General features: G+C 38.4%; 1 protein-coding gene across 2 annotated transcripts in view; it reads right to left on the reverse strand.

Annotated features, from left to right (window-relative positions):
* LOC136857675 (golgin subfamily A member 4) overlaps nt 1–23926 on the reverse strand; it is a 443088-nt gene that overhangs the window by 142467 nt on the left and 276695 nt on the right. For both annotated transcript variants that reach the window (XM_067136518.2, XM_067136517.2), the window contains 4 exons: nt 16713–17709; nt 7571–7752; nt 3073–3274; nt 1867–2068 (listed from right to left, as the gene is read on the reverse strand). In XM_067136518.2, the coding sequence (XP_066992619.2) occupies nt 1867–2068; nt 3073–3274; nt 7571–7752; nt 16713–17709 (1583 nt within the window). The remainder of the gene's footprint in view (nt 1–1866; nt 2069–3072; nt 3275–7570; nt 7753–16712; nt 17710–23926) is intronic.

Below are 23926 nucleotides of genomic sequence, written 5' to 3' on the forward strand. Positions count from 1 at the left end.
AAGATTACACCTCAATGAGTGTTGATGCCTGCCCTCCTGATGAAGCTGGGAAGCAGAAACAAGCTCGTCGGGACTGAGAAGAAGTGGATGTAGAAGAACTCGGACTGATGAGGAGAGAGCCTATATTCAAAGATAGCAGTTTGTGTAGATGAGGAGATTGTCTTTGTCCTTTTGCATTCTTATGTTTGTCCTTGTCTCCTCTTCCTGTGCTCCTCCTTCCTACACCAACCTGTCATTATGTTTGTCCTATTACTTCCTCTTTTGTTGCTTTCTTTCTCTCTCTCTGTCTATCTGTCTGTCTGAGATTTCACTTTACAAGATTTTTCATAGCTGAAAGCAATCCTGTCATTTTTTTTTCTTTTTCATTGCCAGATTTGTGAAGTGTAAGAAAGCTCACAATGAATCCTTTGACTGGCAGCAATTTGTCATCCCTATTGACTACCATCCTTTTTGGCCTAAAATGGAGACTGCATGGAAAAGTAGCTGAATGTGTGTAGAAGAGGACAAAACATAAATTGTCCAAGAATATTTGGTAGTTATCATTTTATTGCAAAATTGTTTTTAATTAAAAATAGCCCTCATATTACTTTCACACATGAATTCTCACAGTGAAAACATAAATGTTTTTGACTGCTTGCAACAACCATCTATTAACATAATTTCTCAATATGACCATCTTTCCCTTTAGGACATCATTATATTTATTCTAAGAGAACTACAGACATAATAGTTTTTCAGGTTCATGTCCTGTAAAATGAGATAAACAGTAGGAAAACTTAAACTTGTTCTGCTTCTTCAAATTTGCTTTATATTGCACCAACACAGATAGGTCTTATGGCGACGATGGGGTAGGAATGGCCTAGGAGTGGCAAGTTAGCTGTCGTGGTGTTAATTAAGGTAAATCCCCAAGCATTTACCCGGTGTGAACACGGAAAACCATCTTCAGGACTGCCGACAGTGGGGCTCAAACCCACTATCTCCTGGATGCGCCCCTAACCGCACAGCCAACTTGCCTAGTTGAGTTTTCTATGAATGTGAAAGGAGTAATCAAATAATTACCTCAACTCCAATTTTTTACTGAATAATAATAATAATAATAATAATAATAATAATAATAATAATAATAATAATAATAATAATAATAATCTTTTTCTGTTCGATTTTGGCCATTATTGACCACGGAGGAACAACTATGGTATCCTGGATCATCTTTTCCCTCTCTTGGCTTTGATCTTCTGCCAATATAGCTTCATTTGTTGGCTTATCTGCTTCCTTCTTTATTCTGAAAAAAAGAAATAAATTTTTGAAGATTTCTTTTCTCCTTCTCGGAAGCCTCTGAAGTTTGAAATTAATTGTCAAAAGTGGTTCCTGTTTTGGATGTCGTCATGACTAATGCCCATTTTCTCCATATCAGCATGTATCTCCATACCCCACCTGGGAACAATTTTTTTCCCTTCAAAATGTGTAACGAGTTTTCGAGTCAGCCTTTCTTGATTCCAACGTAGGAGATGATGATGATGATGATGATGATGATGATAATAATAATAATAATAATAATAATAATGATAAAATAATTTTAAAAAATAATTTGGTTTTATGTCCCACTACTTTAACGGTTTTTGAAGACATCACAGTGCCAGAATTATGTCCTGCAAGACTTATTTTACGTGCCTGTAAATCTACAGACACGAGACTGATATATTTGAGCACCTTTATATACCAGCAGACAGAGCTGGAATCGAACCCATTAACTTGGGTTCAGAAATCCTACACGGTGTCTTTCCAGATTTGAAAGGAAATGGAAAAAATTAGCAATGACTTCCTCGACAACAGGAAGGAACTTTTCATATATCTTTTTTTACTTACAGCAGCTGCTTGAGGCGGTCCTCATGGTAGGATAATTGTTGCTTCAACAAATCTTTCTCAATTTCAAGGTCAGCTTGAAGCCTTGCCTGTGCTCCTAGACGGTTGTGAAGTTCTCCATTCCGTCGTTGTTCTGCACTTAATGCAGTCTGCAATTCAGTATTATGCCTCTTCTCCTGCTCCACAACCACTTCTAGCCCATTTACTGAAAAAGAGTAAAGTGTAATAAAAATACCAAATATGCATTTAAGATACCAAATGAACCATGACTCACTGATGGTACAGTAACATATTAAAACTTTGGAGGAAGTATCAAAATAAAATATCTGGCATATTACTACTGTAGTATCTATTAACTAGACCTTTTCTCTTTCTATATTTAAAACTAAAAGAATGGCATGACTCTTAACACATGTGGGGGCTAATGAAATTTAAATTAACCTCCAATGGCATATTTTGTTGTAGTTATGCTTCTCACCAACAGACAGTAGATAGATAAAAGTATACCACAAAGAAGGTACACATTTCACCCTGCTTAGGTGTGGACCATGTGTCTGCTCTTTGTTATTTGAACAAAGGTCAAGGTGGAGCATTCGGAACACCTCATTGTGTTTCTAAAGACATAATGTGAGTGTTGACAACTGTCTTGTTATTTTTCAGGGATAATCTGTTATTATATGTTTTTTTCCACATATTTTCTCAATTAGTTTTAACAGACTAAAGAACCTAACATTTATAAATTAATACCTAGTGAATACGTCCAATGAAAGTATTTGAATAATTTGAATAGTCATATCAGGATTCAAGTTGTATTGAGAACTGCAAAGAATCTAATTATTTTGACATTTTAATCTCAAATACTCCCATCACACGTTACAGATTGAAGTAGATTTTGAGGAAATCAACTGCTAATAAAATTATTGGTTTTTAAGTCCACTAACCACTTTTACAGTTTTTGGAGATGCCAAGGTGCCAGAATTTTGTCTCACAGGAGTTCTTTCAGGTGCCAGTAAATCTACCGACATGAGGCTGATGTATTTGAGCATCTTCAAATATCAACGGACTGAGCCATAATCAAACCTGCCAAGTTGGGCTCAGAAGGCCAGCTACTCCAAGCTATGCAGGCTGGCAAATCAACAGTTATTTTATCGAATAATTCTAGACATGGCTTAAGAGAATACTAAGCTCTGATAAAACTAATATAACTACCTCTTTCATTAGCTTCCTGTTCTTTGAAAGCCAGTTGATTTTGCAGACCAGTTATCTGCTGCAACAGTTCCTTTTCATTGTTCTTACTAACAGAGTCTGCTATTTGTTCACTTTCTCCACCAGCAGAGTTTCCCTTTAGCACTCCACTTGAAGCAGTACATGTCTCCTGATGTAGATATGACAACTCACTGAACGACAGAGCCTGGAAGCACCAAAGTAATGTTTTAGGTATGCACCCGAACTGGAAAATCTTATACATTAGATTATGCAAACACAAACAATAACACAGGATGAAAGCACATAAGGTGGGGTAGGTACATATATACCTGGGAGAAATGTGTACTAGTGTACTATTTATATCTTGTGGAACTTAATAGTGCTGCCATTTGTTGTGAAAACTCACACACTACTTTGTTTCAAACTTTCATCTGCAGTGGAACTTGAAACCATTCTGAAGCTATAATACAATATGTGAGAAGATGGCTGCCATTCTAGTTTGAAGATATTATGCTCAAATTTTTGAAGCCTAGTACTTTAAGTAATTACAATGACCTGCAAATTCAAACTTTACAATCATTGCATGAAGTTTACATAGTGATCTTTTGTATTTCGGGCATGTTGATTCTGAAACTGGAGTCAGGTTTTTGTGCAAATTTAAAATGAAAATTTTATAAATATGCAGCACGCGCACATGCAAGATTACTATTATCATATGTAAAGAACGCTTGTTTCTTATTATTTTCACCCATCTGAACACTCCTATCTTACAATGGTATACTTATGAACATAATATAATGATGTGTAGTGTATTGTGTTAACAGATCTGTAGAAAAAACACAGCCAAATGGACCAAAATTTACCATGCATTAAGCCTCATAATGTACTGAGAATGGTAAGTCTATGGTTTATTATCCTACCTTACTATAAGAAATGTCTTCACCTTGCTTTACATGTGTGAGGAGTAGTTGGACCTTCTCTCTTTAGTAACCAGTAGTAATCTGCCAACATGTTTTTGTTCCATTTCCCTTAATATCTGCATTCCATTTCCTGTAGACCCTGATGGAATCTTTCTCCTTGCTCTTCGCTCAGCATTCCTAGGTTCTTAGGGAAATAGTCCAGATGTGATTGTAACATGTGCACTTTCAAGCTCATTTTGCAGCTTAAATCTTGGAAAGAAACAAGCAATCTATCCACCATTTGTTTGTAGTCTGAATCCTTTGTGGCTCCAAGAAAGTTTTTGACCACGTTCCAGAATGCTGTCCATGCTGATCGCTCTGCAACGCACATAACGTCTTCAAAATTAGCATCAGAAAGAAGTTTTCTGATATCTGGACCTGTGAAAATACCCTTCTTGATTTCGGAAATACTGATGCTTGGGAATCGATGACACAGGTACTAAAAGCAACACCTTCATTGTTTAGGGCTTAATAAGCCCTAGTTTGCTATGAAGCAGAGGTAACAGTATTTTGCTCTTGTGAACAAGAGTTTCTTGTTTTATGTTTTTCGACCCTACAATCCATTGTCTATGTGGCCATTCTTTTTGAGTCCAGTGATGTAACCTTGCTCGACTGTCACACTCGTACGGAAAGCAGGGGTGCTTTATGTAACCTCCTTGTAAACCTAACAGAATACCTATCACTTTGAAATCACAACACACTTGCCACTTGTGTTCCTGATACTTCAGCTTACACAACAGCATTTTGAGATTTCCATATGTTTCTTGCATAACAGCTGAATGAGCAACGGGAATGGATGCAAGTTTGTTTTCATTGTGAAGAAGGATACACTTCAAACTTGGAGGCATCGATAAAAAGTCTCCAGTCAATAGGGTCATATTGTGGTGCTCCTAGTTTTAAGATAACCTTCGGAATGTTGTTCCAATAAACCAAGGCTCCCTCTTCAGAAAAGAAGGATGTAAATTCTTCACGATGTTTGTACCAATAGTACATCGTCCCTGCTGCCAACATCTTCCTTTCACAAAGCCTAGACTTGAGTAACTCGGCAGATTCCTTTGTAAGGCGAAGATCTCGAACGAAGTCATTTAATACACTTCGCTCGACAGTCTTGGTTCTTTTTCAACACATTCATGGGAGAAATCACAGTCAGAGTTAGTGCCCACAATTTCTGCCTCAGATTCAGAAGAGGAACAATCCTGTAAATGTTCTGGAAGCTGTGGTACTGGTGTATCAGGGCCATGAGGAACGGGTAAAACTGCAGATCGAATATTGCTTGGATATTATAGATAAGAAAAGGTTCCACCTTATCAATACAAGTTTTATTTATATAAGATCCTACTTACAGTACCGGTTTTGACTTTTTATACAGTCATCTTCAGCTGTATATTAGTACCTTCACATAAGTCAAAGTTGGTTAATATGCCTTGCTTAGTAGAGTACACTTGCTCCTTATCTCCTTTTATGATTTATTTATATTATTTTCAGGTTACATAAATCAGGATATTCAAAGAAAACAGACAGGGGAAATACATACCGGTATTTAAGTGATAGTATTTACAAGAACTGTTTCCTTCAACTTGTTAGAATCCGTAATTCGTCATAATTTGAAATAAATAATAATAATAATAATAATAATAATAATAATAATAATAATAATAATAATAATAATAATAATAATAATAATAATAATAATAATAATAATAATAATAATAATAATAATAATAATAATAATAATAATAATAATAATAATAATAATAATAATAATAATAATAATAATAATAATAATAATAATAATAATAATAATAATAATAATAGTTAAATTGACATTCTTTTAACAAACCATACACTGGCTAAAGCAGAAAACAATTCTCTACATATCTGATCATTCACCAACTCATTACATCAACTGTGCAGTTATCGTAGACCAAGTACACACTTACCCCCTTATGCAGACATAATATGGAAGTTAGTATTAACCTATAACTGATGCAATAATCTTACCTGCAAAAAATATAGTATTTGAATTTATTCTGATGAAATGATAAACTCTAAGTGACTTACAGAATGGTAGAAATAATAACAAATCAAATTTGTTGTAAGGAACTGGAAGCTTATAAACAATTGAGAATGCTTAATAGATCCATGTTTCTTAACTAGAAAAACAGTTAGTGATTTGTATTTGGGAACATGACCACAGTTTTGAAGAGTTGAATGAATGAATGAATGAATGAATGAATGAATGAATGAAAAGTACGCTCAATATTTTAAATTAAAGATACAGATTGCTGCAAGGAACTTGAAGCAAATCACTTGGAAGTAGCAAATGATTCCACAATCTGGAGAGTTCTGACCTGATTCCTAGTTAAATAGTATTTGTTTACATTGAATTTAACAACACTTCTTTACTGTATTTTCCACTTTTACTCCCCCCCTCCTTCTCACTTAAGCCTTTCTTCCCAATAATTTTAACATTTTGTCCACTGATAACAATGACATTATCAAATATTATTATTCTGTTGACAGAATTCTTATAAGACCAAAGTCTAGTAAATATGGCGGTAGTGGTAGACTTCCTAGCCTTGCTCAATTTCTGCAGATGAACAAGAAATGTGAGTCTTTGTGTTGTTTTGGGGGAACATAACATCTTTACTGTTCACTGAGCTATCATCTCTTCTGAAGAATACTGTGGAGTAATTTCTCTAAAAATGGCTACAATATGCCTCCAAAAATTTATCTTATTGCATCGGATTAGCTGTTGATAAATGAAGGCTTTGAGATCTTTCCAAACAAGGAACATAACTTTATTTCACTTTATTTTTGCACACTTTATGAGACACAATTCACTTCTAATTTCAAAGGTGGTTGAGTTTCACAATGTTAAGATCATATTGTGATTGGAATATCAGACCATGAAGCATCATTATGCCCTGAGACGTTTTACTTGTAATGATTCAGAGCTTCTTTTAACTCCCATGTCCTTAAATTTCATCTGATCGTTAAGGCATCAAGTCTTTACAGTATATCACTGTGGTTAGTGCGTTCAAGTCCTGTTGGTGGGGGGGAAAAAAAAAGTCATCACCAGAATGCTGGCCAGCAAGGAAGGAGAGGAGGTATACAATTCCTAATCACTATATTGTGTGCCAAAAACCTCAGTTCATTTCCAAACCTCTCCACTGTGCTCATATAGAATGAGAGCATATGAACTGATGGTGATTTGTCCACTGACAAAGGGTTTCACCCTTTCCCCGTACCACCACCACCATCACACTACACAACAAAAAACAAGGAGTCACCACCCTGGACACCGACTGTGTAATGATCTTTACCTCTGAGGTAAGGAGTAACTAACTCTTGACCATGTACCACACTTCCTTTTCCCTCTTTTTTTTTTTCTTCCAAAATTTATTATTAACTGATGGAAACAAAACGTAATGTAAATGTGCTGCTAGATGGTACTATGGTCATGAAATTAAGAGATGTATGTTACAAATGCGAACCTTACTATTTAAGAATCTGTTTCTATTCAGTTGTCAGATACATACATCCATCCCAAACTCCATCACTTTGTTGAGAATATCTGTAAGATTCATTGATCCTGGAACAGGGAACTTGAAGGGTTGATCTTCATCTTCTAGAGGTGATAGATGGTCCAGCAGGGTGGAGTCTAGTCTAGCTGACAAATCCAGTTCCTTCTGCACCTTACCAGTCAGGTCATCAATGGGGCCTAGGAAAAGAAGCAGGTAGTATTGCTGTTACATTAATTCATTTTAGAGCTTAGAACAACTTAAGATATTTGTCCTATGTATTTGTGGGAGAAGAAACCTCTGCTATTTTAATACATACATACATACATACATACATACATACATACATACATACATACATACATACATACATACATACATACATACATACATACATACATACATACATACATCGGTTCCACACCTTCTAATTTAAAATTACATTCCAATTATATGCCCACTCATATCCCCTGCAGGTCGAACTGAAAATTAGGCAAATATGGGGGGGGGGAATTTAAAAATACACAGATATTTATTTTATGCGGCAAACAATTTGAAAGTAAATCTGAACAAACTTTATACCGTCAATGGACACGTTTAGAGATATGTTTCATCATTTGGTACATTCGGAAGCACATTTTGAGATGGTGTACTGGGTTCCTTGGACAGGTTCTACAAAAAAATTAAGTTTACCATCCTTCACTTTCCTGTTTGAAATGGCAACATGATGATAAACTTTTGGGCTTTTACCATGTCAGGAAACAAGGTTTCTTGGCAAAACGTAAAGAATTTCATCTTGTTTTCTGACACAGCAAAAGCCCATAAGCTTATTATTATCATGTCTACAATTACGGGCCATGAAAGCATCGATCTAAATATTATTAAATACATACAGTACATCATCATTATAGACTGCTATGACTTTCAGCATTCAGTCTGCAAGCCTCTGAATTTATTTACCAAATGTCGCCACAATCCTCTATTTGCAACTAGTGCTGTGACCTCATTTAGTTCTATACCTCTTACTGTATGTTTAAATCGTTAGAAAATGACTCTAACCATCGTCATCTTGGTCTCCCTCTACTTCTCTTAACCTCTATAACAGAGTCCATTATTCTCTCAGTTAACCTATCCTCCTCCATTCGTCTCACATGACTCAACCACCAAAGCTGGTTTATGCATACAGCTTCATCCATCTAGTTCATTCCTAAATTAGCCTTTATCTCCTCATTCCGAGTACCCTCCTGCCATTGTTCCCACCTGTTTGTACCAGCAATCATTCTCGATACTTTCATGTCTGTTACTTCTAACTTATGAATAAGATATCCTGAGTCCACCCAGCTTTCGCTCCCGTAAAGCAAAGTTAGTCAGAAAACAGACCGATGAAAAGATAGTTTCATCCGGGAGGTGACTTCCTTCTTACAGAATACTGTTGATCGCAACTGCAAGCTCACTGCATTAGCTGTACTACACCTTGATTCAATCTCACTTACTATATTACCATCCCGAGAGAACACACATCCTAAAAATTGAAATTATCTACCTGTTCCGGGTTTGTATCACTAATCTGACATTCAATTCTGCAGAATTTCTTACCTACTGACATCAATTTAGTCTTCGAAAGGCTAATTTTCATACCATACTCATTGCACCTATTTTCAAGTTCCAAGATATTAGACTGCAGACTTTCGGCACGATCTGCCAAGTCGTCAGCATAGGTCAGACTGCTTACTACATTTCCACCTAACTGAATCCCTCCCTGCCATTTAATACCTTTCAGCAGATGATCCATGTAAACTACGAACAACAAAGGTGCCTTGTCTAACCCCTGTAAGTACCCTGAACCAAGAACTCATTCTACCATCAATTCTCACTGAAGCCCAATTGTCAACATAAATGCCTTTGATTAATTTCAATAATCTACACTTGATCCGATAGTCCCCTAATATGGTGAACATCTTTTCCCTCAGTACTCTGTCATATGCTTTCTCTAGATCTACGACACAAACACAACTGCCTATTCCTCTCATAGCATTTTTCAATTACCTGGCGCATACTGAAAATCTGATCCTGACTGCCCCGCTGTGGTTTGAAACCACACTGGTTTTCATCCAACTTCCTCTCAACCACTGATTGCACTCTTCCTTCCAAGATACCAGTGAATACTTTGCCTGGTATACTAATCAATGAGATACCTCGATAGTTGTTGCAATCCTTCCTGTTCCCTTGCTTATAGATACGTGCTATTATTGCTTTTGTCCAATTTGAAGGTACCTTACCAACACTCCAGGCTGATGATGATGATGATGCTTGTTGTTTAAAGGGGCCTAACATCGAGGTCATCGGCCCCTAATGGTACGAAATGAAATGACAACAAAAAATTCAAAATCATAAACTGACCAAAAGAAAAAAAATCGTCATGAAGAAGGAATGGATGGACATGTAAAAAAAAAACGAGCGAACAAAAAAATTAGTGGATTCAACTCAAAGGATCATATATAACTTATTACTGACCAAGGGACCACTCATAAAGCAGAATCCTGAATCGAGGATGATTGATGTCGAAAGGGGTGCAAAATCCACGTCCAAGGCCCCACAGAATGGTACATGTCGCGAGTAAAGTAGACCCATAGTATTTGTCATGTTGGGGTACTAATCAAAAGTAGCGAAGACTCACAGTGTTCCACACAAGATGGTACTATTCACAAGTATTGTACTTCGTACAGGTAACTCAGACCTATGGTGTTTCTCACACAATGGCGCCACTCATAGCCAATGCAAACCGATGAGTTTCCTCACCTAGGTGTACTAGTCACGGGTGCCGGTCCCAGGGCCCCGTGGTGTTCCTCACATAGGGGGTACTAATCACAGGCAACGCAGAAGACCCACGGTGTCGCTCATATAGTGGTACAACTCACAGGCTATGCCCAGACCCGTGGTGTTGCTCACATGGGTACGACGCATGGGTACTGGAAACCCACAGGGGAACCACTCTCTGCTGCTACTAATAACAAACCTATTGTGTACCAAATATAGTGGTATTACTCGTAAGTAAAGACGACCCATGGTGTTCCCCGCGTGATGGTATTAATCAATCAATAGTAGTTTCACGGTTCTAATACCAGCATCCCTTGGTCGCCCCTTTTAGTCGCCTCTCACGACAAGCAGGGTATACCGCGGGAGTATTCTACATGTGCGTTCCCCACCCGCAGGGGATAGTGTGTTTGGTCCGCGAGAGGTATTTTATTTCCCTCAAGTCCACCGGCAAGCCGGTTAGGACCCCCCTATCCGCCACCTGGGACGCGCCACGTGGGAGTGGCACTCCAGGCTAATCTTATTATTCTATGAAGCCATTTCTTCCCTGCCTTCCCACTGTACTTCACCATTTCAGGACTAATTTAATCTATTCCTGCTCCTTTATGACAACAGAGTTTTTTTACGCCATCCTTTCTACTTCCTCAAGCGTAATTTCAACATCATCATTTTCCTCCTCCCCATGAGCTCCGTTGTTTGCGACACCACCATGAAGATTTCCTTTTACATTGAGAAGATTTTTAAAATGTTCCCTCCACCTTTCCAGTGATTCTCTGGGATCTATTATGAGTTCACCTGAATTACCCAAGAAAACTGTTCATTTCCTTTTTCCCTCCCTTCCTAAGATTCTTTATTACTGTCCAGAAAGGTTTCCCTGCTCCTTGACCAAGCCCTTCCAGGTTACTACCCAAATCTTCCCACAACTTCTTTTTGGATTCAACGACTATTTGTTTTGCTCTGTTTCTTTCACCTATGTACAATTCATGTCTGCATCAGCCTTTGTTTGGAGCCATTTCTGATTAAGTCTTCTTTTTATGTTTACAAGCTGCTCTCACTTCATCATTCTACCAAGATGTTCGCTTTTTTCCCATCTTTACGCACAGTTGTTCCTAGGCATTCCCTTGCTTTTGCTAATACAGCATCCCTGTATGCCACCCATTTTCCCTCTATATCCTGAACCTGCTTACTGTTCGGAACTTCTCACTAATTATATCCATGTACTTCTGTCTAATTTCCTCGTCCTGGGGATTATCTACCCTTATTAGTTTGCAGACAGATTTCACTACTTAGTTCACTACAGATCAGATAGTAGTCTGTTTCATTGAAAAATTGCCGAGAAACCTGTACATTCGTAACAGATTTCCTGAATTCGAAGTCGGTTAAGATATTGTCTATTATGGATCTGGTACCCCTCGCCTCCCATATGTAGCAGTGAATAGCCTTATGCTTAAAGAATGTATTCATAACTGAAAAACACATACTAGCACATAAATCCAGCAGACGCTTCCCATTCCTATTAGCTTCCATATCTTCCCCACATTTACCAATCACCCTTTCATATCCTTCAGTTCTATTTTCAACTCTTGCACTGAAATCGCCCATTAGCACTACTGTATCGTTGCTGCTGACCCTGACTACGTTGTAACTCAATGCTTCATGAAACTTTTCAATTTCATCCTTATCTGCACCCTCACATGGTGAATACACTGAGACAATTCTCGTCTTAATTCCTCCAACTGCCAAATCTACCTATATCATTTACTCATTTACGTGCCTAACAGAAACTAGGTTGCGTGCAAAAGCATTCATGATGAACAGCCCTACCCCAGCCTCTGCCCTTCTGTTTTTAACACCCATCAAGTACACTTTATAATCTATCTCTTTCTCGTTATTTCCCCTTACCCGAATATCACTTACTCCTAGCACATCCAGATGCATTCTCTTTGCTGACTCAGCCAATTCTACTTTCTTTCTTCCATAAGCCCCATTAATATTGATAGCTCCCCGTCGATTTCCATTTTGTTCGCCAAGTTGTTTCCAAGGAGTCCCTCGCCTGTCAAATGGGAGTGGGACTCCGTTACTCCCATAGGTCCAAGGCTTGCTTAAAATGTTCTGAGCTTGGTAAATTCATGAAGCAGGATGCTACCCTACTTACACATAGTCCAAAGTGAGGATCTCTCCTCTAACGGGTTAGGGACCACCAGTGGATTGTACAGCCCTAGCCGCCTGAGCACAAGGAAGGCCGTGACTCAGAATATGTCCGAGATGCCCACTCCCATTCCCGACTCTCAGGACCACTTACTAGGCCACTGAGCCATTGCTCATGGTTTATGAACTAGGATGTGACTACAGTAACCCACACCATGAACCATATATTATTAAATATCAATGATATTTATAATTATTATAGGATATTACAAATAACAGTGCTACACATCTAACAGGCTCCAACTCTAAAATTAATTCATCATTTTCATTCCGTGTCCGGTCAGCATTTCCAAAATGTAGCAACTCAGATGGCCTTCACCTCGATCAGGTCCTGTGTAGTGCAGGATTGTTCTAGTAGAGGATAGATGAGCAGGTGGTTCGGATCTTGTGTTACACTACACTCGCAGGATGCATCTCCATCAGCTGGAAGTATGCCCCATTTTTGCATGTTGGTCTTGCAAAGAGAGACGCCTACCCTAAGACGATTAAGTGATCTCCAAATAGGGTAGGGCAGGTCATTCCCTGGAGCTAGTTCTTCCTTTGCAAGGGTATCAGATGGCAGCATGCTCTTCCACCTGGTGATGCGGTTAGACTCCAATGTTCCTATCAGTGGTTGAGTCCTGGTGATGAAGCTCTTTCTCGACTTCAGTCGACAGAGTGGATGGTGAAAATCATTAGTCTGCTTCGTCCTCTCTGCATCAGCAGCAACAGCCCTTCTTATAGTTGGGGGAGCTATTCCAACAATCGGGTAGAGTTTGTCAACTGGAGATGGCTTCAGACATCCCGACAAGATTCGTATGGTCTCGTTGATTGCAATGTCAACCTGCTTGGTGTGAGTGGATGCACTCCACACAGGTGAAGCATACTCTGCAGCGGACACACACCAAGCAAGAGCAGAGGTTCGAGGACTTGCTCCCCAGGTCGTGGTTGTGAGCTTTCACAAAATATGGTTCCGTGAACTGACTTTCAGCCTGGTGTTGTGGCAATGTTTCTTGAAGGACAGTGTTCGGTCAAGAGTAACACTAGATACACAGGTGTTGGACAATGTTCAAGGCGTTTGCCTTGCCATGTCCAGTCCCGCCGAGCTTCTCTATTCTTTAAGTGAACTGCGCACACCTGAGTCTTGTTAGAATTTGGCTTTAGATGATTGCCTTCATAGTAAGAGCCAAGAGTATCTAGTGCAGAAGTCAACTTTCCCTCCACCTCTTCAAATGTCTTTCCTTGGGCAGCTACTGCAGTATCATCGGCATATATGAAAAGCCTGGTATGTTCTATTATGGGCTGATCATTAGTGTAAATATTAAAGAGCACAGGGGCTAGCACACTGCCTTGAGGTAAACCGTTCTTTTGTATGCGCCATCTGCTCTTCTTACCATGTAGAGACACTTGGAATCTTCTATTCTGCAGGAGAATGCCAATAAGAGATGTTAGTTGATAGTTATTAGTTTGCTGGCACATTTTCCTCAGCAACTTTCTGTGGTTGATGATGTCTTAGGCAGCTGTTAAATCAACAAAGGCAACTCCTGTTACCTTACGATGTTCAAAACCATCCTCGATGTGTTGAGTAAGGTTCAATATCTGACTGCAGCATGACTTTCCAGGTTGAAAACCAGCTTGCTGAGGAACGAACTTTCCTTCGAGGATGTCACTAATTCGGTTAAGGATAAGGTGCTCTAAGATCTTGAAACAATGACATAACAATGATACTGGGTGAAAGTTTTTAGGATCGTTTGGCTCCTTACCAGGCTTAAGTAGTGCAACCGCTCGAGCTTTCCTCCAGAGCTTGGGAATATAAAGCTTAGATACACACTCATTAATCATTGTAAGCAGCTATTGCAGAGTGCTCCGGCCAAACTTCTTGATCTGTTCTACTCTTATATTATCGATGCTAGCAGCTTTATTTAATTTCAAGGTGGAGATGGTAGACTCTAGTTCATTCAAGGTGAAGGGTTCTCGGAGATTATGGTTCTCACTTCCTGGGGTTTGTTCCAGTTGCTCCCATGTACTCCGACCTTTAGTCTTCCCATTCATGAGTAATTGGGTTGCAATCTGGTCTGCTGTTATTGTGGTGAAGTTTCTAGGTTTTGTTGGGTCACCGCTGAGGTTTTTCAGGAGATTCCAGGCTCGCCTACTGTTCAACTTCACGTCCAGATTCTCTACCAGTGAGGTTCACTTAACTTTGTGATTTGCTGAGAAAGTTTGCAGCAATTCCTCACCAACCTGGATAGTGTCATCAGCATATGGGTCAGCCTCAAAAAGAACTTTGTATTGGTTCATCAGCTGTTTGCTGTCATCAGTCAGTCCTGGTATGTAACTTGTTCTACAACCTCTTGGAATGGTCCTTCTAGAGGCTGTCTGGACGCATTTGACAAATGCCTCGTACATCGCAGGTTGCGGTGGGATCTGTATCAAGCTCGTTGGTGAATGTTTCCCAATTGGCCTTCTGAAAATTAAACGTACGCTTGAAACGTATCTCCTCGGGCACTACCATGGCATTCACTTTGCAGATTACAGGTCTATGTTGGGTAGATGGGATGGGCTTACCCATTATCTTCATGCAATCCCAGCAACTTTTGATGACATGAAAATATTGTCAGGGTTGTAGCCTCTCTTCCATCGACCACTACTGAAGGATGCTGGTAGCTTTGGACCATGAATTAGATGAAGGAAGATCATAATTCTCTGCCCAGGTTTCCAGTTTATCTCCATTCGTATCTGAATCTGGGTATCCCCAAGATGTGCTTCGGCAATTGTAATCGCCAAGGATGAAATTTACGCCCTGGTACTTAAAGTTAGTAGGTTCTTCAAACGTGAAGTCAACATTAGGAGGCTTGTATACAAAAGTAACGCTGAAGTGTGGCGTACATACAGAAAGAATCTCAATGTCATCCCTTTCAGTCAGCGAGGTTGATTTGATATTTAGGTTTGGTCTGGTGAAAATGGCACTACCGTATTTATCATGGGGTCTTTCCAGAACAAGCTCCATGCCTGTGATTTTGGGTCGATGGCTGTTGTAGCCCCGGCGAGTCTCTTGCACTAGAAGGATGTCACATTTATATTCCTTACATAAATCAGCCAATAAGGTCTCTTTGGCATACGAAAAACCCTCGATATTTATTGAAACTATAACAAGTGGTCTTAAAAAAGACCCTTTAGGAGGATTACTACTTCTGTGTTGACCGATAGTGGAAGAATCCGCCGCTGCTAACTACTACTAACTACTTGAAACCCGTCAAGACATGATGAAGCACATTTTGCTGGTTCTGTGACCTTGCTATTTACTGCTATGATTAGCCATCTAAGCAACCAGCTCGGGATATAAAAGATATCCCATATTGCCATATTACACAATCAAATGTCAACAGTTCACAACTAGTTAAATTATACCAAATTTAAAGGAGGTTCTCTCCTAACCACAAATGCAATACTCATAAGACAACACATGAAACTGTACATATCTTAAATAGTGTAATATTATTAATTTAATGTATTGCTATCTTGATATATTTATGTTCATGATACATTTAGCAGCTGAAGTCCTGCACTCATAATGTACTTTTAAATGTCAGTACATCGTCGCCATAAGACCTGTCTGTGTCAGTGTGACGTAAAGCCACTAGCAAAAAAAAAAAAAAAAAAAAAAATATGTAAGTACTGATTACGTGGAGAACCACAAACCTACAATTGTGACCTGCTGAACTATCAATACGGAAATGAAATCAATAACATGACACCTGCCTGTTTTTCTGTATTCATATCTTGCCAACGTATTTTTTTGTTTGCAGCACAGCCAGACAATTTAGGAGCATGCTAGTGTGCTGCAACACACCCTTTGAGGAACTATGCAGTAACACATACAAGTTTTTGACAAAGCACAGAAAGAACCAGGACAGGGAAGGTAGTGGTGGGGGGCCTTATTAAAGTAAAACTCTGATAATTAACTGGAGTGAAAATGGAAAACTACGGAAAACCATCTTCAAGGCTGTCAATAGTAATGTTCGAGCCCATCATCTCCTTAATACAAACTTCCAGCTGTATGATCTGTACTGTGTAGTTGACTCATTCTGTACATAGTGGATATGATACAAGGTTCGGATGTTTCAACAGTAGGAATAACATATTGCAAATAAAAACTTACCAGCATCAGCTAACAAATTAGAGTTCTCTTCTTGAAGCTTTTTCACCTCATCTTTCAAAGCCTTTGTTGATTCATGTAACTGCTCTTCAGATTCTGCTAGCTTTGTTTTCAATGCCTCTACCTCTTTTCGAAGAATGTTAGCTACAACCCGCTGTTCTTCTGCTGCAGCCAGTTCTGTCTCTACTTCTGTTCTCAAAGCATCCACCATTGCCTGCGCCTGTTCTTTCTCACGAAGGGTAGCTGTGAGATGTTCCGACATCTGACGATAAAGTTCAGCTCCCGCCTGCTCTGTCTCTTCCAAGTCTCGCAGTTGCTCATGAAGTTGTTCTTTCTCCTTGTTTAGAGATTTTACTTTACTTTCATGTTCATGACTTAAATTACCCAACTCCTGCTTCAATGACTTCACTAGCTCATCCTTTTCTGACATTTTATCCTGTAATTCCCCTTTCAATGACAATACTATAGTATCCTTTTCCCGAATGGCATCAGTCAATTTTTGTTGTAAGGTCTGGACAATTTCATCCTTCTCACACACTATCTTTCCAAGTCTTTCTATTTCTTTACGAAGTAGCACCATATTTTCTAATTGCTTATCATACTGTTGAGCGTTAAGAGCTTCCTTCTCTTGATGGTAAGCTTTTTCTTCTGATTGATGTTCCATATGATCTCTAAGTTGGGATATTAAATGATCCCTTTCTTTACACAGTTTGTCTATTTCTTGTTGTTTATTAGTGATAAGTTCATCCTTCTCTTTTATTTCAACGTTGGCCTGTAGCAACAACTGTTCCTTATCTTGGCAAACTTTCTCTAAGTCATGGCGTTGCACAGTCAATAACTCTTTCTCTTGGCGCAAGATCTTTCCATCTTCATCTGACAAGAAACTGACAGTCTCTTGCAGCTGATCCCTAAGCTTATGGAGATCTTCACGCAAGGAAGGCAACAGCTCCTGCTTCTCTTTCAAAGGCTCCATTTCTTGCAGGAATGAATTCAATCTGTCCTGGAATTTAAAAAAAAAATACACAGTAAATAGAAATACAGAGTAGATAGTAAAAGGCAAATTCAAATCTTTACAATAACAAGTTTCCTAACCTTTCACTGACATACATAATTTTAAAAAAAGCAAGCTTGTAGTTTTGTGACTGTTGTTGATATTGTGATCATAGCCATGGGACCTCCAGTTTTATGTGAAATCCAAAAATCCTACATGCTTAGGCCTAGACTTGAACTGCGCCCATCTTGTTTCAAATCCAAATAGGCCCTACAATGTCATACAGCTATCAGACCCCTACCTAATTGTTATCTTCCGGGATAATTTTAACACCCAATATTGAGAATATCAATAATTACACTGGTGTGCAAAATTTAATGAAATAGATTTCTATATGTTATGTATAACAGGAGTTTGGAACTTTGTACCATACAGAAATGATGTAGGAAACAATGTAAACACAAAATGGGCACAAAAAGATATAGCAGAATTTCATTCAGAAGTGGTATATAACACTGGCCAATGGTATAGCCATGTTGAAACATGGATTCCAAGAGATCTCTTAAGTTATGCAACAATGAGCTGGTCACCACTTGGATGGATAGCCCAGGCGGTGAGGAAAGAAACTGGCCACCCTACTGCAATTAAACTCCAGCTCAGGATGCCTGATGAGTGGCCTCTGGTCTAGCTGGGGGTTGGACAAGACACTTGGATCATGAACTGAATGAACAGAAGCAGGAAATGATCACCCCTAACAACTATATATATATACACATATACAGTATCATCATCATGGACTAAAGGCAACACCTTGCCGCTGCAACCATTCTTTTCTACTGCCTGCCGCTCTCTTCAATTCTTTGTAACTCTTGAAACCCATCCTGCCCATGTATTTTTTTCTTGATCTTCCTTCTCCTTTCTTTCCCAAGATATTTCCTTCAAAAACCAGCTGTGTCTTAGTATGTGACCTACGAACTTAATTTTCCTCTCTTTCATTTCTTTGTTTAAGATGTATACAGTATACATAGTTTCTTGTTTTGCTTATCTTCCTCCATAGCCATGTTTCAGCAGCTCCCACTTATTGCCTTTTCCTGTTTGCCTAATGTTCAACTTTCTTAAACTGTTAGGTCATTAGGTCTGCCAATAATTTTGAATAAATAAATTTAGAAACTACCTGAAAAAGGAAACCTAAAACAGAATTATACCCAAAAAAAGAAACAACTTAATTAAAATATAATAAATGAAGTGCCGTTACTATGAAAACACTTGCGTGGGTTTCAGAAAATCATTTGTAACAACAACAGTAATAAAAAATTAGTTCCAGAAATAAGATGATTAAAGATATGATTCAGTTTTATATGTCTCTGACTTTTACCACAGCACTGAGGTCAACAATTTTGTTTAACAATTTTAAGAATTCACTGCTTTTTTAATAATAAATCTACTCTCAACATAACCAACTTATGAACTTAAAAATATCTATAACCATTTTTTTTCCTAGTGGCTTTACATCACACTGACACAGATAGGTCTTATGGCGACCTAGGAGTTGGAAGGAAATGGCCGTGGCCTTGATTAAGGTACAGCCCCAGCATTTGCCTGGCGTGAAAATGGGAAACCATCTTCAGGGCTGTCGACAGTGGGATTCGAACCCCCTATCTCCCGGATGCAAGCTCACATCCGCGTGCCCCTAACCGCACGACCAACTTACCTGGTCCATAACAATTACCAAAATATTCTGTCTTGAATGTTTTTCCAATATTTTAACACACTACATCAACAACCTGTAAAACAAGTTTATGTATCAATTAAACTATATAATTTATTTTTACCATACATAGGAGAGAGAATTTGTTATTGTTACACATGATTTTCTGGAAACCATACAAGTGTTTTCATAATAACAATACATCATTTCTTGATCTGTAAGAACATGTTTCTCTAAATTTTAATGTGAATGTTATATTTTGTGTAAGCCTTAGGCAGCGTAGTAAAGAAAATAATAGTAATCCACCTGTTGTAAAAATCATATAACCACATTTCAGTTGAGAATTTTAGTGTAAATACGGTATATTTAGATAGAATCTTGCACGCTATATTCATGTGTATCTTTTGTGTGTAACTATTAGAGCATAGTAGAATAAAAGAGTACTAATAATAATCTGTCTACACATTTAGCTTTGTTGGTAACCTTACGAGTAGTTCTTGTGAATTACAAACTTGCAATTTTCATTTCTGTTGTGCTTAGTAGTAACATATTGTAATTAGGATACGTCTGAAAGCAGTTTAAAATTATTGTAGTGTATTGTAGTATCTTATTAGAAATTAGCGTGCTTATTCTGTTGTAAAATATTTGTGCAGTTTAGTAGAAGTATCTGTAGAAATTGTCTTATTCGAATTCTGTTGTTGTAATTAGGAATGCAGTTTAGAATTGTGTAATTCTTGTGTATTCCTTTCGGTGTCTGGCTCCATGGCTATATGGTTAGCGTGCTGGCCTTTGGTCACAGGGGTCCCGGGTTCGATTCCCAACAGGGTCGGGAATTTTAACCATTATAAGGTAATTCCCTAGCACAGGGACTGGGTGTATGTGTCGTCTTCATCATCATTTCATCCTCATCACGAAGCGCAGGTCGCCTACGGGAGTCAACTCAAAAGACCTGCACCTGGCAAGCTGAAGTCCTCGGACACATCCCGGCATTAATAGCCATACGCCATTTCATTTCCTTTTGGTATTCAGTAATTAATGGTAGTTTTCATCCTGTTAGGGTGCTGCAGGATAGAAACATAGTAAGACTACGTAGTATTGTAGTGCAGTAGTATATTAATTACCTTATTGTCATGTAATCTTTGTGTACTATCCTAGACAATATTTCCTTCCTCTCATTTGTTTTTTGCACATATATTATTTATTTTTCCTTTTCTTTTTATTTTTCCATGAAGAATGGCTAAGAAGTGCAAGTGTAGGAACTGTGGGTGTGGCCAGGCATTAAGGAGTATGAGGGAGGAGTTGGAGAGTTTGAGAGAGATAATTAGGATTCTCTCAGAAGACAGGAAGGAAGGTAAGCCTCCCTCAAAACAATGTACAGGATACAGTAGGTGTAAAAGACAAATGGAAAGGACAGGGGCAAATTGTAGAAGACAGGTGGTACAATGCTTGAAGGGGAAGGACACTGCAGGCTAAGGACTCTATTCACGATCAGAATTCAGAACAGGCGTCTGTGAGAAATCGGTACGAGTCACTGCAGGTAGAACAACAGAGGGAAAATGAGGAACAGGGAACTGTTGTTGAGAAGTGTGGAAGTAGGAGGAAAGGGAAATGTAAAACAGAGGATAGAAAAGACAGGTGGAACAGGGTCATGGCGGGGAGAAAAGGGAAGAGGAAGTAGCTTCTGCAGCTGTCAGGAAAGATAGGGCTGACCAAGAGGGCAGGGGATCAATGGGGGATTCCATTGTTAGACATGTGGGGAAAATGTGTGGAGGAAAGGGAACTAGGATAGAATGTTATCCAGGAAGTAGGTTGAACCAGATGTTGAAGAAAGTAGAGGAGGAGGAGGAAGGAAAGGAGAAGGTGGGAGTGTTTCATGTTGATACCAACAATGTAAGGCAAGCAGTTATAAGTACCAACCTAATTGGGGATGTGTGGGATCTGGTAAATGCAGCACGGGTGAAGTTTAAGGAAGTGAAGATTGTTATCAGTTGAATTGGGGATTTAAATGAGACTATGGAGTGGGTGTATGAGAAAATGGGAGTGAGATTTCTAGATTCTAATAGGTGGATAGGAGATGGGGATCTGTGCTCAGATAGCCTTCACTTAAAATGCAGTGGTAGGTATAAGTTAGGAAATTTGTTTGGAAGGGTTATAGGGAGGTACATTCAGGGAAACGGTGTGGTCTAGGGAGCGGTGATAAGGGTACAGGGATCTGGAAGTGAAGTAGGGATGACATAAAAATGTTAGTGTTGAACTGTAGAAGTATTGGAAAGAAAGGAATAGAATTAAGTAATTTAATATATATATATATATATATATATATATATATATATATACACTTACCAGATATTGTAATGGGAGTTGAATAATGGCTGAGAAATGATATAATGGATGCAGAAATTTTCTCACGGAACTGGAGTGTGTATCGTAGAGATAGGATAGGAATGGTAGGAGGGGGAAAAGCTACGAATAAGTTAAGATGACAAATATGAAATTCTAGGTGTAAGGCTCATTTCTAAAGATAATAGGCAACTTGATGTCTTTGGAGTGTACAGACCGGAAAAGGGCAGCGCTGACAATGATTCAGAATTATTTGATAAGATAATCAGCTATAAGGGAAATGACATGGAAAGGAATGCGATTGTAGTGGGATACCTCAATTTACCAAATGTCAATTGGGAAGGTAATCCAAACGACAGGAATCATGACCAACAAATGGCAAATAAGTTAATATGGGAAGGCCAGCTGATTCAGAAAGTGATGGAACCAACTAGAGGTAAGAATATACTGGATGTGGTGCTCATAAAACCAGATGAGCTCTATAGAGAAACTGAAGTAATAGATGGCATTAGTGATCACTAGAGCCTGGATTTTCATGCAAATGCATGTTTTTAAATAAGCTGGTTACACTTCTCAAACTTTGCAAATATTCAGCTTTTGGGTGGTTAGGCCGTGTGCATTTGCAGAGTTTCGCCCAGACGTGCCATTCGGGCTCATCAGTTGGATGAGTTGGATCCAAACACCCAAAAGCTGGTTCTATTCCTGTGATCGTAAGATCTGCGGCTGTGAAAGCCATTTTTAGCATTGCAAATATTCGTTTTATGACTTAATGATTCCAAATAACTATTCTTTTTCTGTGCATGTTTGCATGTTTTTGCCTTTCTAGGAGAAAATGTATGGATAATGCATATTTTGAAGATTTTGGATTTAATAGCAAATTTTTAGACATTTATATTGCATAGTATGGCTTTTCTTCTGACTTTGGTGCATATATAAGGTTAAGTTACATGACAGTGTCTTTTATTAATGTTGATTTGCAAAATTTGGGACCGTTTTTCCAAGTTACATGTCTATTATTGAGATACGGAGAGAAATAGAATGTATTCATGACAGCTTACCTGACAACCAAAGTTAGTACATACCGTACAGATCATATAATTCAATATATCAATGAAATTAATGCCAATAATTAGGTGTAATATCACTTAGTTTAATTAATTATTTTCCGGTTTTAGGTCGTAGACAGTGTTCCAGTTGATGCGCAAGTGGAATTCAGCAAAAAGAATGAGCAGCAAGACTTAATGTATATAAAATTTTGGGAAATTGCCTGCTGTGATAACAAAGTTGGAAGCAAGTGTCTACCCCTTGTCAAATATTTATCTGTTATTGAAGACAATCAAACAAGTCTGCAATCATCGCACGGAGAAGTAGCTGCGGCAGCTAGAGATAAGCTGAACAAAGTGATCTGTCAAATCCTGATTTTGATTTCGTCAAGTTTATAAAAGACATTTTGTGTGGTGAAAACGCAAAAGACGTACAATTTGACCTCACATTGTCCCAAATGTTTTCATTTAAGTATGCCCCTGTCACTTGTGACGTAGAAAGATAATTTTTTTCTGTGTTTAAGAATGTACTGACAGATAAATGGATGAGCTTAAGGCAAGACAATTTGGAAAAATCAGTTGTTGTACAATGTTTCAAGAGGAACTGAAAATGTAACCATGTTGAACTGAATTTTGATAGTGCATATTTTCCAAGTTAATGAGCATGTTTTGCTATATGATAGTGCATGAATGCATGCATATTTCGAGATCTGATAATGCACTGAAGTCCGGGCGCTAGTGATCACGAATCTGTTTTTGTCATAGTTAAAAACAAATGTGACAAATAGAAAGGAAGGTCTTACCATATGGCTGATAAGAATGTGAAAACAAGTTTGTAACTTTAAAGGTGGTAAGGAATGGTAAGGACCTACTTTATTATAACAGAGAAATAAAGAGACTAAGGAGGAGGTGTAGACTGGAAAGAAATAGAGTTAGAAATGGCTGTGGAAGTAAGGAGAAATTGAAGGAACTTCCTAGGAAATTGAATCTAGCAAAGAAGTCAGCTAAGGATAACATAATGGCAAGCATAATTGGCAGTCATACAAATTTTAGTGAAAAATGGAAGGGTATGCATAGGTACTTTAAGGCAGAAACAGGTTCCAAGGAGGACATTACAGGAATCATTAATGAACAA

This window comes from Anabrus simplex, chromosome 1, assembly GCF_040414725.1.
Source record: "Anabrus simplex isolate iqAnaSimp1 chromosome 1, ASM4041472v1, whole genome shotgun sequence".
NCBI classification, from domain to species: Eukaryota; Metazoa; Arthropoda; class Insecta; order Orthoptera; family Tettigoniidae; genus Anabrus; species Anabrus simplex.